The 18,415-nt window shown below is 35.8% G+C and overlaps 1 protein-coding gene across 16 annotated transcripts in view; it reads right to left on the reverse strand.

Moving 5' to 3' along the window:
• Positions 1-18,415, reverse strand: part of CACNA2D1 (calcium voltage-gated channel auxiliary subunit alpha2delta 1) — a 527,964-nt gene that overhangs the window by 410,080 nt on the left and 99,469 nt on the right. For all 16 annotated transcript variants that reach the window (XM_086397179.1, XM_086397175.1, XM_086397178.1 and 13 more), the window contains exon 2: positions 1,669-1,750. In XM_086397179.1, the coding sequence (XP_086253305.1) occupies positions 1,669-1,750 (82 nt within the window). The remainder of the gene's footprint in view (positions 1-1,668; positions 1,751-18,415) is intronic.

Here is an 18,415-nt window from a genome sequence, read left to right on the forward strand (position 1 = left end):
TGTCAATTCTCTTTCGTTATCCTAATTCAGACAAGGCCATTTCCTCATTCATCAGTATTCACACTCTTCTTAGTAACCCACACCTCATAAAGCATAATGGAAATGAGACGACACTTATTGTTTCCCTTATAGATTCATTGAAAACTGCAGATTTGGTAAGAGAGGGTCCACATATTAACACCAGAAGTAAAAAAGAGGTCAGTCAAGAAGCTGGTTTTTGAAGCTGGAGAAACACTGCAGGAGTGAAGGAGAGCTCCCAAGAGCAGCTTATTTTTAATTTCATTTTGTCCTGAAATCTTTAACCAGAATCTGTCAATTCTCATTTATTTTTTCTTATTCCACTAACACCATGACTTTCATAGAGGCTTACTTATTACCCTCCACACTTTCATATTTCAATTTATTCTCCCACAGAGAATCACTGCAGTTCCCAAACATCAGCTTACAATAGCTTTCAGGCATCTTTGCACCTTCAAAAATGGAGATTTTTGATTACTAGGTTGTCAGTTCTCTGAGGAGAGGAACTGTCTCCCCATAAACCCTTGGTAGCCTGCACAGTGCCTGGGATATAGCATGTGTTCGATAAGTATTCATTAGAATTAAGTGTGATAATTGTTATTAACAAAGAACACATCATTTCAAAGCATATTCCTATGTCATCTCACAGATATTTAAGTTTACTCAAGATATTCAGTTTGAAAACTACAATTGTTTTACAAAGAAATTCTGGAATAATATATTGAAGTATATGCTTAGCATGTTTTCCTTGTGAATTCCTAGTAACTCACAAGGTAACCAACCATTCGTTCTAGTTTCCACCAGAAAGGAATATTCACATATTAAAAAAAAACACTCATATATCCATACATGAAACCACTTTTACACCATTTCACCTCATTGATCCCATCACTTTTTTGGAAACAAAAGACCTCACTGCATCACTAGGAACACAGATGAGATATTTTCAAATTGTTAGATTACTCACATTAAAATGGAAGCAGTGAGACTCCAAAGAAATGACATTTACTTTTTAATAAATCTTACAGAAGCTCTATATGCATATGCTCTTACCCAAGGAACATGATCTATTTAAGATGCCACACAAGTATTTATATGTTGCTATCATTTTTAAAAATCATTTTAGAGTGACATTCATAGCCATTTCATAATCATAAGAAAAACTATCTTTTATAAAAGTGTCTCTTTCTCTTGCACAAAAGTCTGTATTACCCATCTCAGTGATTCACTCATGTCTTCAGGCATAGCTGTAGTAAACACTGGAAACCACTTTTGAAAATAAAATCTACCCTCAAAGAATGAAGATATGTTCCCACTGAGGATATTCAAAAGAATCCATCACAAGCCTTAAAGTAACCACTACATGTGAGATTCCAATATGCTCTGAAGGATGGAGGAAACAGGATATCCTGATTTGAATTGTAGGAATGAATATATATCACGTGAACTCATGTAAGTGAGGGTTGTATATAAACACCTCACTAACTATTAAGGATGGTAATAAATAGCAATACCAAGAGTTTCTCTCAATTTCACTATCATATTCCCATGAAAAATTACGTACTATTTAAAACATAGAAATAAGATTTCTTAGAAAAATTGCACTCAAATTAAAGAAATGATGTGTAAGTTTGGAGGAACTTTACTCACATCGACAAGCTGATTGACTCCACTTGCTGTTTTTGCCAGGGTGACAAGGTCTTCTTGCATCTTATCCACCCATGACTTGATACTGCAGAAATTAGAGGAAAGAATGTTCTATCAAATCTCTGGCAAAGTAAGGTCATAGACTGACATTTGATATGTACACATTATCCACAGATAGTTCTTAAATTATCTTTAAATATTTCTCCTCCCTCCTAGCTCCTACTATGCCTACACCTCCCCAGCCCACTTTTAAGTTACAAGACCAATGAACCTTTAAGGGCCAACCTCTTAGGATGCTAAAATATCAACAATTCAAACAGAGAGAAATTACAAATATATGCTTAATTTTTATGAAAATTCCATTAAAATAAGTTAATAAATAGAATATTCTAAACTAAACTTAATCTTTTGGCTTACAAGTCTTCTTAAAGTGAAGTAACAGTCAGTCATGCCTGACTCTTGCAACCTCATGGACTATATAGCCTGCCAGGCTCCTCTGGCCATGAAATTCTCCAGGAAAGAATACTGGAGTGGTTAGCTGTTCCCTTCTCCAGGGGATCTTCCCAAGCCAGGGATCAAACCCAGGTATCCCACATTGCAGGTGGATTCTTTACCATCTGAGTCACCAGGGAAGTTCAAGAATACTGGTGTGGATAGCCTATTCCTTCTCCATGAGATCTTCCTGCTAGGAATTGAACTGGGATCTCCTGAATTACATGTGGATCCTTTACCAGCTGAGCTACCAAGGAAGCCCAAGTCTTCTTAATATAATACTAAAGGTGTGATAAATGACTATTTGAAAAATTCAAGAAAATAATAAATATTTTAAAATTTCTTATAATTCCAATGCCCAAGGATAGCCACTCTTAACATTTTGAGGCACTCCCCTCCTAGTCTTTTAAAAGCATTTTGTATAGTTGAGCACATATTATGTAAAATTCATGTCTTTGACATCAGTCACTTGATACTCTTCCATGCCAAGTATTTTATAAATACTGCATTTTAATGGCCACCTAATATTCCATTATCTCTAAATCACTTAATACACTTGACCATACTCCTTTTTAGAAAAAATAAATAAATATATAGCTAGAATGCCATCAGCTTTAACCACTAAAAGTTTCACTGCAACAAATATCTTAGTACATAAAGCTTAAAAGCTTAGTCCTTAGCTAGACTCAGATTTGGAATTACTGGATTAAGGCTTAAGTTCTAAAGAGATGGTTTTGAGCATTAAAATTATGGCTGAAGGATCCAGTTCAAATCCTTTCCATGTACAGTTGAGCCTTGAACAATGTTGGGGGTTAAAAGTACTAAGTCCCCAGCAGTTGAAAATCCACAAATGACTTACAGTCATCCCTCCATATCCATTGGCTGACATCACAGATTCAGCGAATGACAGATCATGTAGTACTGTGCATTTACTGAAAATCAATCTACTATAAGTAGACCCACAAAGTTTAAACCCATGTTGTTTGAGGGACAATTGTACATACTTTAGATTAATGTAACAGAGATCTTAAAATAGGAGGTATGGATATCTAGAGATCTTAGAAAAATTCTAAACTGATGGTCGTATTTTTCCTGCTACTAGAGATTACCAAATGCCACACAATTTTTCCCACTCTAATAAATTAATTTGCAATCCCTTCATATATTTTACTTATTCATCCTCATGTTGCAAAAAGTGTGTATTCTTTTCTGTCCATTCAAATAGAAATAAAACACTAATAAAAACAATAGGAAATAATGATTTATCAGTATTTTAATTTTTCTCTCTCTATATATATGGATGTGTAGCTATATGTCGCTTATCTCTTCTATTCTTTGGATTTCATTGGCACTAAATGTATTCCCTCAATTTTTTTTTTTTGACTGACAGTGTTTTCTTTCCTTTTCCTTTTGACAGTGTGATCTAGTTTCATTATACTGAAATAGCAAATAATTCATACATTTAAAATGTAACTCTTAGATATGTTCATCTTAGAGTGAACATAAACTTTCAAACGAATTTATTTAAGAAATAGAAACAGACTCACAGACATAGAGAATAGACTTGTGGTTGTGAAGGAGAAAGTGGGGTGGGAGAGGGAAGTATTGGACGTTTGGGATCGGCAGATGTAAACTAGTATATACAGAACAGATAAGCAACAAGGGTCTACTGTAAAGCACAAGGAACTATATTCAACATCCGGTGATAAATCAAAATGAAAGAATATAAAAAAGAATATATATATATGTATGTATATGTGTGTGTATATGTGTGTGTGTGTGTATATATGCTTCCCTGGTGGCTTAGCTGGTAAAGAATCTGCCTGCAATGTGGGAGACCAGGGTTCAATCCCTGGTTTAGGAAGATCCCCTGGAGGTGGGAATAGCTACCCACTCTAATATTCTTGTATTCTGGCCTGGAGGATTCCATGGACTGTGTAGTCCATGGGGTCGTAAAGAGTTGGACACGACTGGGCAACTTTCAGTTTTCATATATTTTTATACACACACACACACACGTATAACTGAGTCACTTTGCTATACACCAGAAATTACCACAACACTGTAAATCAACTTTATTTCAATTAAAAAAAATTTTTTAAGGTAACTCTTCTTTCAGTAAACTAATTCAAGGACTGAAGCTGGTCTGCCCACAATAGCACTGACTCTGTCCAGTCAGCATTCACACCGAACTGAGCCTGCCCCCTCCTGACTACTAGCCTTCTCAATGGAAGGACAAGGGGCATGGGCTTTGAAAATGTCTAAGAGTAGATATCATCTCTGCTGATTCCACCAGGAAACTCTAAATGTACGGATTCTTTAAAATGCTAGAGAATTAGCTCATCAGTGGATTGACTCTGTAGAAGAACAATAATCCTGGTCCCTCTCCCTATTCTCCAGAAGTTTGTGAGTGGCTCCCAAACATTTCAGAAAAATTTACCCTGAGGAAAATCACATTATTCATGATTAGTATCTAAAAGGCACTTATGCACATTTTCGCTTAGGAAATAGAGCGATGAAGAGTAACACTGAACCGCTGTCTTACTCTGACTGACCAACAATCTGAATCTAAAATGGCAGGTGGCTATACCACCTCTACCAAGGGAACTGGTTCTCATTATTTCAAAGCCCAGCCCTGTTCACCGGTTTCACTGGCCTAGTTTCCACTCCTCCTAGAATGGAGTAGAAAAGTCCTGTTTTGAAAATAAACTTTGTATTTCACAAGTGGGAATCACAAGAATTTAACTTAGCATGTATGTCTTCTCCTTAGACAAAAAATTCGACAGAACTGCAAGGTCATCAACTTTTTTCTGCTAATTTTGAATGGAACAGTATTAAAACTTAAATGTAGAAGTCTAACTTCTACATGGGAAAGGGATTTAAATTAGGTATATACAGGAGAACATATAAAAGAATAATGAGCTGATTAAAGAGAAACAAGGAAAATTGAAAATCAATCATGAAAAAGGATGGAATGCCTTAGAGGAAAACACAGAGGCTTGATTTACATGTGAAACAAAATAGGTGGTAAATGAAACACAAAAAACAAGGGGTACTTTTCACACAAATGAAAATAAGAAAGAATATTTATTGAATTATGCTATATGAGTATGATTTTAAACATGATTATCAAGAAACAAGACATAAATAAATGGAAAAAGGGTGTAAAATTAGGAAAAATTTATAGTTCCATTAAAATAAATGATGTACACCACATTATTAGAATAATATTATACTTTGTACTACTTACAAGCTGGTGTATATATTTGAAAAATATTATAACTGCTAATAATTCTTACTACTCTATTAAGTATAAATGTAATCCACTTTTATATCAAGAACAAACAATTACAGTAGGGGATGGGTAGGAGAAAAAGACATAGATATCATCCTCTAAATTCAGAGAAACTATTTCATTTCTCCAAGCAATTACTGAACAAGTCCTAAAACCCAGAGAAAATGAATCACCTCTTCTCAAATATAATTCCCAACCTTGACAAATAGTGTTCCCAGCAAAAAAAGAAAAAAAAAAAATAGTAAGAAGTGTTATACAAGTCTTCGGCTGGGAAACTGAGAGACAAAGACTATATATGTAAAAAACTTAACTCTAGAATTCTGATTTATGCTAAACTGATCCAAAACGCGCTTTCTATCCTGACACCCGAGTCTGCTGTCACTGCCAGTGTTCACTGGGGTGAACCTGTTTTGGCTGAAAAGTAATTCAGGGCCTGTCCAGTCTTCTCTGTCCCACTGACAAGCTGTCAACATTTTATAGGAACAAAGATTATTTTTTATAGACAAAAGGTGTTACCTGGCTTTTCTAAAATGTATAGGCACTTTGCTTTTCAAACCTGGAATTAGAAAATAATAATGGCTAGGATATAAGCAAAGACTTCATTGATCACAAGGGAAAATATTCACATGGGCAAATTCTCCATCAGTCTTTCTAGGGTAAACTGTCAAGCACATATGTATAATCACCAGGTCTCCCGCATTTCAGGCGGACTCTTTACCAGCTAAGCCAAAAGGGAAGCCCAAGAATACTAGAGTGGGTAGATTACCCCTTCTCCAGTGGATCTTCCCGACCCAGAAATCAAACTGGGGTCTCCTGCATTGCAGGCAGATTCTTTACCAACTGAGCTATCAGGGAAGCCTTGTATAATCACTAAGCACTATTAAATGTCTCTACAGAAGACACAGCCTTTTAAGATGATAAGAAACTAACACAGCACTCCATGAGGAAGAATGTGTTGTTTCTTCTCTATCCACCCATATAACACAACATTGTTGGAAAAGATACTAAAACCTGGAGGGGTAGAAATGAAAGATACATGTCTTACTATCTGGTTGAGCTTTAAACTGAGTCTGATATGAAAGAGGCAGAAGAGAAAAAGAATAAGGTGATGTAGGGGAGGAAAAAGTATTTTTTTCTTCTACCTTTCTAAATTCTTGGCTGAGAACCTTGTAACAAAAGACAGATTAATAAGTGAAATGCACACAAATTTATCTAATTTAAATTTTATATGACACGAGAGCCTTGATAAGGAAATGAAGATCCCCTCAAAAAATAGTTAAGCCTAATCAAAAAATGGTTAAGCATAATATCTTTATGCTAGATTTGATGAAAAGCAGAAAGATATGAGAGAGATTTCCCTGGCAGTCTAATAGTTAGGATTCTGCACTTTCACTGCCTAGAGCCCGGGTTCATTGATATGCCATGCGGGAAACTAAGATTCTACATAGCAGTGTGGCCAAAAAATTAATTTTAAAAAAAGATATGCTGGGACAAAGAATATCAGCTAAGTATAGTAAACTGGGGAAAACAACACATTTCTATTTCTGCCCCATGTCTTAAGAGATAAGGATGCCCTTTTCTTCCAAGTACAGGGAAGACAATGTTCACCAGAGAGTAAGGTCAGGAGGTCCTTCCCAAACACACCATTTCCCAAACACCTTCAGCTTAAAATACTCAATAGGCCATGTAACCATATTTTGGGGTAGCATATACTCAATCCCATCAGTACAATATGAGAGTCCCTTAAAGTTTACCAGACAGTTGTGTGGGAGGGTGGATAGAGGAGGCTTTCTGCACTAGCTACTTAAATTAAGATATGAAATACAAGTGGAATTTGACAAAATCGAGAAGGGAAGGCAGTTAACAACAAAGGCAGAGGGAATGTAAACCATGGCCTAGTCAGCAACCACAAGTAGCCTGTATAGCCAGAGTCCAAGGTTGGCTCAACAAATTATAGAAAGGAGGCAGGAATGGTCAGGAAGAAATTCAAGCAAATAGCTGCCAGACCCAGGGTCTTAAATTACATTCTAAAGCATTTAAACTGTATCCTCAGAATAAAGGAGAGATGATGGAAAATGTGAAGTTAGCAAGTAACAAGATCAATTAAGTATATAATGACATTATTAAATAATTTCTGTGACAGCCGAGTGGATGGTAGCTTAAAGAGAAAACAAAAAGTGAGGAGGGAAGTCAAGACAAGACATAAGAAATGAGTAGTATTCAAAACAGCTCAGTATTAGCGAGTAGAGAGGGGAACAAAACGAAGACCAAGTAGGGACTTTCCTGGTCCAGTAGTTAGGGACACTGCACTTCCACTGCAGGGGGCACAGGCTCCATCCCTGGTCAGGGAACGAAGATCCTACATGCTAAGCCACGCCATGCCATAGGAGTGTCCAAAAATAGAGAGGGAGAGAAAGTTGAAGAAACCAGCTCAACAAAATTCTGAAGGATGGCCAACAGGATTTCAAGTCTTACTTGATTTAAATAGTGAATGCAGATGACTCATGGAATTTCTCAGCTACACGATGATAGTATAAGAGGAAGAACAAGTTAAAGGAATATTGATGAGTTTATTGCTATTGGTTGAAGTAGAGATATTTTTGAGATTGATGTATAGAAACTCAGTAGGATCTGAATATACATAGATTTTAAGCTCTCAGAAGTTTCCATAGAATTGAAAGATCTGGTTGTTACAAAGGACAAAGGTAAACTAATATGATTCCCATAGGAGAGGTTTAGAGGGGGGAAGAAAACACACGGGACCTAGAACTCTGTAAACAACACTAAAAGAGGAGACGCAGCAATCTAAGTAGTGGCAAGAGAGAAGGGAATCCAAGAACAATGGTATCAAAAAAGTCAGGGAAGGGGAGACTTTCCAAAGAGAGTTACCAAATAAGGAGAGAAATTTATCAATCTTATATGTGAGGAGAGTGAGAAAACAGTGTGGAACCTAGGAATAAATGGAGAACAAGCAGTTCAGTGCTCCTTTTCGTTTGTTTTCAGCCATGCCACACTGCACATGAGATCAAACCAATGTCCCCCACACGGGGACACAGAGTCTTAAACACTAGATTGCCACAAGAGACAAAGACATGGTTTCATGCAAAAGGAGACGGCAAGGAGAAAAGGAGACATTAGAGAGAGATTTCAGGAGAGAACATGTAACTTACTGACAGGGCAAGGTTTCAAAAGACTCCAAATTCATTCAGCTTTTTCTTGCTCACCCCCTATTTTCCAAATATGATGAGATGGCGGATGAGTAAAGAGAGAAGCAGAACACAGGAGAAACTTACTCCATGGCTAGAAGGCGGGTTACTTCTTCCATGGAGACTGAAGGGAAAATGTAAAAGGTTTTAAGTAAATGGAAATAACTGTAATAACTAGAAAAAACAAACAGAACTGGAAACAAGTTCTATTTTTTTCTTTTTAATAACAGAAACAGAGACACAGTCCTCTGTTCAGAGAAAGGCAGGAGGTTTTAAGGTAGGGTAGTTTAAGAGCTGAAGGTTTAAAAAGAACAATAGCTGGAGAGTAAGGACCAGTCCTATACTGGAGGTCATCAGTTTTTAACAGTACTAATCAGCTTAACTGTGAATTTTTCTACCAGTACTAAGCTAAAGAGGGCAAGATGGGAAAAAAAGGCATTCAGATGACTATGCAGCAGATACCAGCAGATGGGGAAATAAAGGACTAGGAAAAATAAATTGAAGGACCTGAAAATTTTAAGATCTCTATTATTTCTAAATAACAAAGACCACCAAAAATAGTCATTAAAATGTTATAGTATTATATTCATATATAATGCTTATTTTCTTAAATACTTGTCTAATGGAACCAAAAATACTAATACTACATTACCAAATTTCAAATTTCTCATCATTTGGGACATTTTTAGACTAATAATCTCACAAAATAATATGTTAGAAGACTAAATGAAGAAAGTGGCCTGAACACATATCTCACTTTAAGTCACCTGAAACAACATATAATTTCTAAAAGAAAAAATTCTTAAAATTACTGAAATAAAACAGATTGCTCTCAGAAAGCTTAACAATTTGCTTGAACATCTTTCTCTTAGAAATAAATACATATTAGAATACCTGAGCAGTTCAAAAAAAGTGGAATCAATGTAGATCTGGTTATATAGATACAACAGAACTTGACTAATAAGTATAGTGTTTCCGTGAGAAAATGCATGGGATTTTTCAAATTGTGATGTCAAGAACACACTTACTCTGCTTATTAGAAATGTAACCATGGCTTCAAGTGTTAAGTGGTAACAGAGGCTTCAAGGTAACAAGGATAGGACTAGAGCATGATCTAAGCAGGAGAGTGAGAATGCATGATATTTATAGAGGAAAATGGTGAGAAGTTCCAGAGACTGGGTATGTAGTCAACCACAGAATGTAACACAACTACTTTCTATCACTCTGCAACCCCTGTCTCCCAATTTTCCAATGTTTTTTGAAATCCTGTGTTTTTCAAGTTTCTACAACCATAAAAAGTCAAAATCTCATGACTTCAATTACCACCTTTACATATGTAATTTGAGCTCCAGTTCTGTCTTAACTATTTGTCAGATTACACCCTTTTGATTTTCCACCATTTTTTCCCAAAAATCTATAAAACTGAACTCAAAATCCTTCCTCCCAATAGCACTAATCTTCCCATGCTCCTTCTACTTGTTGACCAACCATATTCTCAGTCATCCATGTCCCTGCCATCAATTTCATCATCATATCCCTTCTTCAATCAATCCTTTGCATCTCAGTGTTTTTCCAACACACACTTGATAGCTAAATGCACTGAGATCTTATTTTCTGCCAAAATTCTTGCCTAAGTATTTAACATTCTCTCTCCATCATCAGAAAAACACTGCTCACGTTTCATTGATGAGAAAACAAAGTTCAGAGAAATTTGAAATTTAACTATTCAGCCTTCTAGCTTCTGCTTTTCTAAGACCATTTACTTAGACCAACCTCCCATATTTCCATGTGCGTAGACTGTCCTTTTTCACATTCTGCTTTTGCTCTATAACTTCTCCCTGAAATTAAGCCTCTACCATCATTGTGAATAAATTTCACAAATACTTTAATATCACCTTTCACAAACTCCCAAACTAAAAATATGCTTTGTGCTTCTTTTTCTGTAGACTCTCATGATTAGATATACTTTTATTCTCATTTGTCACTCAATCAAAATTATACTGCCTTGCATATAGCAGGCACACATATATTTATTGAATAAATAGAAAAGTGTATTGAAATGAAATGTAATCGTAATGTTTTTTAAAATGTACAATTATCTTTACTTAATGCATACAGAGTAAGTGATTTATTTACTAAATTCCTTCTTCTCTCCAAAATTCACATGAGAAAAACATAAACTACTGAATCCATGTTTCTATAAAAAGCACCCACTTTTCAACAAGTAGAATTGTAAAATATGACTTAACAGTTTAAATAATTTTTTAAAAATCTCTAGCATGCATATAACTTATAATTCTAAATCTTTCAACTGGATATTAAATTTCATCAGAAAAAAATTAAGTCTTGTAATCCTTCTCTAACTCTACAATAACTTATTACAAATTCAAATATCAGTATATGCTTCCAATTGTTTTATGATGTCTGCAGATCCAGTGTAATTTGGAAAGATTGCTAAAAATTGAAGCAAATATTTTATTGAATAGTTGAGATAATCTTTTATATCCTCTACTTCACTTTATTGTACACAAACAGCACAAATTCTGAAGGCAAATAATATAATCAAGTTTTCACTAAACTTGAGAAAAAAAACTAGTCATGCAATTAATATTGTTCCTTTTGAGATGACATTTGCCTGTCAATGGCTTTCAAAAGAGTATTGCATAGTTCAGAAAACTTTATTTAAAAAAAAAAAGAGAGAGATGGAAATTCATTTCATTTTGCATGCATTTGAGGAACATCAAATTCAGAACAGCACAAATTACACCCTGCTCCATCTACTGTAAAGTGTAGTAGTTGAGTACAAAGTGTCAAGTTTGTATAGTTATCTATTTAATTGTTTTAAATGCTACAGAGAGAATTTGCCTTTTTACTGGTTGGAATAATAGAGCCAAACTGAAAGCTAAGAAATGTTGTAACAGGTCCTACAGAGGCTGACTGTCTTCCTTCCTACCCTCACATGGTAAGTTCTCAGTTAAAAAAGAATGTGTGAACTTCCTGCTATTAGTAATAGAGTACTGAAACAGACATCTTTTTCCTACATCCATCCTGAATTATCCCACTAGTAATTATAGAGACGAGAGCAAAAAAGGAAGATATTGGTGTGTCCCACTGTATCCCCCCTCCCAACCCCCACCTCCCCCTTGGTAACCAAAGTTTGATTTCTACAAAAGAACCTACTGAATAGCACAGGAACTCTGCTCAATACTCTGTATGATCTATATGGGAAAAGAATCGTTAAAGAAGTGGATACATGTATATGTATAGCTGATTCACTTTGCTGTACAGCAAAAACTAAAACAAAATTATAAATCAACTATATTCCAATAAAAATTAATCTTTAAAAATCTTTTTAAGTTATTGTAGATACACAGAAAATAAATGCAAACAGAAGAGGGCTGGTACAGTATGAGACTGAGAGGAAGAGGAGGCAGGAGAGTGAGAAGCCCATGCCCTCTGGAGTCCTTGTCCTAAGGCAATTCTCAGCCTACACTAGTATTTTTAAGAAATAATTTTATTTTTAACCCAAGGAAATTAGAAACAATTCTGCCCTGTGGGCCTGGGAAAACATAAAAATATCACAAGGTCTAATAAACTGACCGTTTCAATTGTGTTGATATACAGCTTTTTCATAAATTTGAAGTAATAAGACCATATATTTCAAAACTGTTCCACTTGCTATAAATATCCCACCAATGCCAAACTTTTCCCAGTTGTTATATAATAAAACACCCACAGTGTTCTCATAGTTGGATAAAAAATAACATAAGTAAGCCAAAGATTTAAATAGCCTACACATACTATTTTATTAAATATGCATTTCTTATAACATGGATAACTGTATTATGAAATACTGTGTGTGTATGTGTGTGTGAAAGGAACACTTGGTATCTACATTAAACATAAAATTGCTTGTGAGATGCATGTCATGACAGGAACCTTAGTTCCTGAAATTATCCTCTATTTAAACCATTTTCAATAACATTGCTGCTCTGTTTTTAGAAAGCTGTTTAGACTTGTGAAATGTCTTACTATTTCATTTTTGTCTAGAGTCAATCCTGAAAGAAATGCAGAGAAGGATGTGATCGTGCTAATCACAGTGGAAAACTAAAGTACATGAGAATAGAAGCAAAAAGGTTTTAAAACTAAAAATGGATTCTTATGCTGTTGTGTTCCTCTGCCTTCATTTTCTGTTTGCTTTTCGCTGTCGTGTCTGTCTGTTTAATCTGCTTTACAAATATATATACTCATAATACAAATATATATACTCATAATACAAATATATACAAATATATATACTATACATATTACTATATGTAATATATATCCTCTACATATATAATACAAATATATATACTCATAATTCTCAAAGACCAAAGTTTCTTCATGAGATCTACCTTTCCCACCATCTTGGATTGCTTTTTGTTTTATCCCAGCATTTTCATTGTTTCTTTATTTAGCTATTATTTTTGCCTCAGCTGCAGCAATGTGCTGCCAGCTTCCAAAACAACAAATAAGCAATACACTTCAGGGTTGATGTTAGTGTAGTTCCCTAGATTAGCTACAGGGAAGAGGGTTCTCATACAAGGCATTTGCTCCCTGGAGGCCTGAAGAGCTTTGTTTTTTATGCTTCCACATCACCCTTAGTTACAACCTGAGGCATTGTCCCTCCAGCCTGGTGCCAAGGGAGGTGTCCCAAATGGCCACACAATCTGCTGGTGTTTCTATGAACCAAATGAGCTGAATTTCTAATTGCACATTATAAAACCTCCATTCACTTTCTTGAGGATCTTCTCTTTCATTGTTTATCTATATTTTTTCTTAGGGATTGTAGATAGTTCACAAATTTTATTTTAGCCTAATTCAAGCATGTAAAGATTATTTAATGTCATAATCAAATTATCCTCATTTCCTTTCTTCTCTGAATTATTTACTGCAGATCCACAATATTTCCAATACTGCAAAATCCTTAAATATTTATTATGTTCGGATTCTGACTTAAAGAGCCCATCTACTTCCCTTCATAGATCGGTATTTGAAGTGAGGCCAGTTTAAGAGTTTCACAAACATGTCAGTTTTGTCATGTTATTTAATCACATTTTCCACTAGCCTCAAATGACCTCTCTTAAGTCTCTTCAGTGCCTGAACATCATTTTTCAAGTCGATACTTCAGTTTCTTCTTCTGGGCAAGCCCTCAAGCCCTCCTAAGTTCCTAAAAATAGACATAGCCTGTCCTACAAAACAGCATACACACTGATATATTGTCTTACGTTAGTATTATTTTTCCTCAACAATGCTTGATTTCCCTGAGTGGATGGGACACAGCTTCTAGTTCTGTATTCAGAGAATGTCTAGCACATTTCTGAACAGACAGTAGATGCTCAGTAGACAACAGATAGCATCTATCACACACCTATGTGCCAACAGCTGTTCTAAACACATTATGTGAACAAACTCTTTAATTCTCACCAAAATTCTATGAGGCAGTTACTATTACAAATCACACTTTACAGATAAGGAAACTGAAGCATAGAGAGGTTATATTACCTGTCCATGGTCACAGAATTAGTAAGCGACAGAGCTGAGCAATTTACCCTTAGAAGCCAAGAGTCTACCATCTTAATAAATGCTAATCGATGTTATTTAAAACATGGCTTGTTCTCATCTCTTATCTCACCAGGCAGTAGACTCTAATCCTCTTCTCATCCTAACTTACAAAAGTCTTCTGTTTTTCACTTTTATAGACTTTCATAGGCCTAGGTTCTAAGTGTATTTCACTGATATAAATAGAGGAAATAACAATTACCTAAGTTTTATTTTTACACAGTAAGAAAAGAATTAGTTATATTTAGAAAATAACAATTTAAAACCTGTAACTGAGAAAACCCAGGCATCTTCCTAAAAAGATATGCGTGACTATTTATGTAACAATTTTTCCTCAAATTAAGTTTTATCCATATTATCAAATAAACAAGCATTAGTTCTTATATTTACAAAACCATGAATTTTGCTGCTTTCATTAACATAATATCATGGCTCCTCAGCATTAGGTACATAGCCAGACTCTCGTATTATACACAACACGCACAAAGATCTGACATGGAGTAGCAGGTCAGATGTAGAGTCAGCCCTGATGTGTTTTTAAATATAAAATATTCTAGAAGCAACATTACATCCTTCAACTATGAGACTCTCGCAGCTGGCCTTCATTGTGTTCATACTGCAAGTTCAGATCGCAAACAAATATAAGAATACAAAAGTCTGGGCCCAGACCAACTTGTATGATGCTCCATTTAAAGACAGCTCATAGTGTAATTTGTCTGATAGCTATTCCAGGACAAAGCTAACTTATCAATCAAAAAGATTTTCATGCAAATTTATTTATTAATGCACAAATTAGAAAAACAATAACTTTCTTTCTGAAGACCATCAGAAGGAACATTTTAAAAGTAGCCCACTGGTAAGATTTTTATTCCTGAATATTTAAGCACAGGATTCTAGAAAGATAAAATTGTTTTTCAAATGTGAAATAGTACACATCTTCCCAGCTCAGAAATACACTACAATTTAATTGCTTTCAACCTTTTTGTCCTCACAGCCATGTGGTTCTCTTTGACCCTCTTTGCCTGAGCAGTATGTTCACTGCCCTGGCACTCCTCTCTGATGGTCTAAGAGCACCAGATTTTCCAAGTAGAAAATTGCTTCTTGGGTAGGGACTACGACCAGTTGCCCTTCCTGGTCTGAGCTCAATAGAAACACAAAGCAGAACTACTTTTTTTAAACAAATAGGTTTTCTTCCATTAACATAGTGAAATTATGCAAACTGCATTTAACAATGAATTTATGCTTATAGAACAGTCAAAGAATTACAACTTTTGGCACTATCAAATAACTCCTTGCAAAGACTGTCAACCATTGGGAAAATTTTATATACATGTCAAAGAATACAGGAAAAGAAATCATTTTCAGTCCCTTGGTCACAATTTTGAACATGTATTACTCAAATAATTAATTTTCCAAGTTCAGTTCAGTTCAGTCACTCAGTTGTGTCCAACTCTTTGCAACCCCATGAATCACAGCACGCCAGGCCTCCCTGTCCATCACCAACTCCCGGAGTTCACTCAGACTCACGTCCATCGAGTTAGTGATGCCATCCAGCCATCTCATACTCTGTCGTCCCCTTCTCCTCTTGCCCCCAATCCCTCCCAGCATCAGAGTCTTTTCCAATGAGTCAACTCTTAGCATGAGGTGGCCAAAGTACTGGAGTTTCAGCTTTAGCATCATTCCTTCCAAAGAAATCCCAGGGCTGATCTTCTTCAGAATGGACTGGTTGGATCTCCTTGCAGTCCAAGGCACTCTCAAGAGTCTTCTCCAACACCACAGTTCAAAAGCATCAATTCTTCGGCACTCAGCTTTCTTCACAGTCCAACTATCACACCCATATACGACCACTGGAAAAACCATAGCCTTGACTAGACAGACCTTTGTTGGCAAAGTAATGTCTCTGCTTTTCAATATGCTATCTAGGTTGGTCATAACTTTCCTTCCAAGGAGTAAGCGTCTTTTAATTTCATGGATGCAACCACCATCTGCAGTGATTTTGGAGCCCCAAAAAAGAAAGTCTGACACTGTTTCCACTGTTTCCCCATCTATTTCCCATGAAGTGATGGAACCAGATGCCATGATCTTCATTTGCTGAATGTTGAGCTTTAAGCCAACTTTTTCACTCTCCACTTTCACTTTCATCAAGAGGCTTTTTAGTTCCTCTTCACTTTCTGCCATAAGGGTGGTGTCATCTGCATATCTGAGGTTATTGATATTTCTCCCAGCAATTTTGATTCCAGGTTTTGCTTCTTCCAGCCCAGCGTTTCTCATGATGTACTCATGATGTACATAATTTTCCAAATTATGTCATAATTGCTATTGTTTAATCAACGACATTGTGAGATTATGACCTTTGATGCAGTATATGTGGAAAGATGGGTCAAAATCTAGGCAATTAAATAGAAAAAAATATCAAAGAGGAAAAAGTTTGCACTTTATATAATGAAATCCAATTGAAGCTTCTTTGTCATGCATTTAGTAAGTTTTAAAAACATTGTATGGAATTCCCTGGTGATGCAGTGGTTAGGATTTGGCACTGCCACTGCTGTGGCCACAGTGTGATCCCCTGTAGCAAGGAACTGAGATCCTATAAGCTGTGCAGTGAAGCCAAAATACATTTTTAAATGAATGAAAGACAAGAAAAGAAAAAAAAAAAAAAAACACTGTAAAGCATGATTTATGTATGAATAGTTACTTAGAAGTCCAATTTAAATACAAACTAAAAAAATTTTCTAGTTAAAATCAATCTTTATTATCAGATAATTCACAATTATTAAAAAATTTAAAAAATCAAAGTCTTGGGCATATTTTCCTTTATCACACAGTGAACAAGATGGTTACTTGAATTTAAGTTATTTCTATACATATAAACACTTTAAAATACAATGGTTAATCTCTTCAAAGTCTCATTTGTGCTAATGTTTGTATCTTCCAGGGCTTTCCTGGTGGCTCAATCGGTCAAGAATCTGCCTGCAATTTGGGAGACCTGGGTTCAATCCCTGGGTCGGGATGATCCCCCGGAGAAGGGACTGCATAACTATTCCAGTATTCTTGCCTGGAGAATTCCATGGACAAAGGAGCCTGGGGAGCTACACTTTGGGGTTGCAAAGAATAAGACACAACTGAGTAATGAATACTCACTCTTACTTTCTATCTTCCACATTTGAAATACTCATTCTACAATCAGAAGGGAAGATGAGAAACTGATCTCATTCAGTCATTTTAGAAACAGGGAGGAAGCATTTCATAAGCCCTCACCCAAAGAGGTAACTTTGGCTCCAGAGGTCTAAGGTAAGATGGCACGTTCATGGAACTCATCATCTTCATGAAACAGGAAGGAATCACAAAGCAGCCAGCAGCATGAATTAAAAATCAACATTCCGAAAGAGCTGTTGCAGGCTTCTAATTTTTTTCATTAATAGTTACTGTTAGTGTTCCTCATGCTCCATTTAGACACCTCAATGTGGATTTCAGCAAGCAGTTTTGAAACAGACCACCCTGTACTGTAATACAAAAATCTAAAGATTTCTGAAGCCAGATCTGTGAATCATATGTGACTCAGCAACCTCCCACGGGCCTGACATCCCATATATTTTCCCAGAAAATGTTCCTTCTGTAAAAGAGAGGCTGAATGAACTCCCTTATTACTATTCAGAAAACACAAAGGAATTTGAGCTCAGGCGCTCCATTAGAATTCACAATACCACTTTTAGGTCACTGTAGTATAGAGGGAAAAAAAAGGAAAAAAGAAAAAGCCCATTGCCACATCTCTTGCTATCTAGAGAACTGTCTTTTCAACTATTCATATTATATTGCCCTCAAGTTCCATATCATGCTCTCTTGCCTCTTGATCACATCAGGGAAAGAGTAACCTCATAGACATTTATATCACCTTTGAACATCTTTTAACTCAAGTTATTTTTCCAGTTAATGCAGGCAATAAATGTTATTTCAGTTCTAAAAACTGCAGAAGAATACACCTCAGGCCTGCAGTCCAGTTTCCTACTTAATGGGTGATTTTCATATTATTACCGATAAAAAATGATCATGTCAATTCACCCAAATACTTCCCGGAGTAGGTGTTCACTATTGTAAGTCCCCTACATACTACAGACAAGTTCTCTTCCGAGAGCCTGTTCATAAGTCCAATGTG

This window comes from Bos grunniens, chromosome 4 (assembly GCF_055505025.1).
Source record: "Bos grunniens cultivar Pamir isolate PY7600 chromosome 4, Bosgru_T2T1.0, whole genome shotgun sequence".
Classification (NCBI taxonomy): Eukaryota; Metazoa; Chordata; class Mammalia; order Artiodactyla; family Bovidae; genus Bos; species Bos grunniens.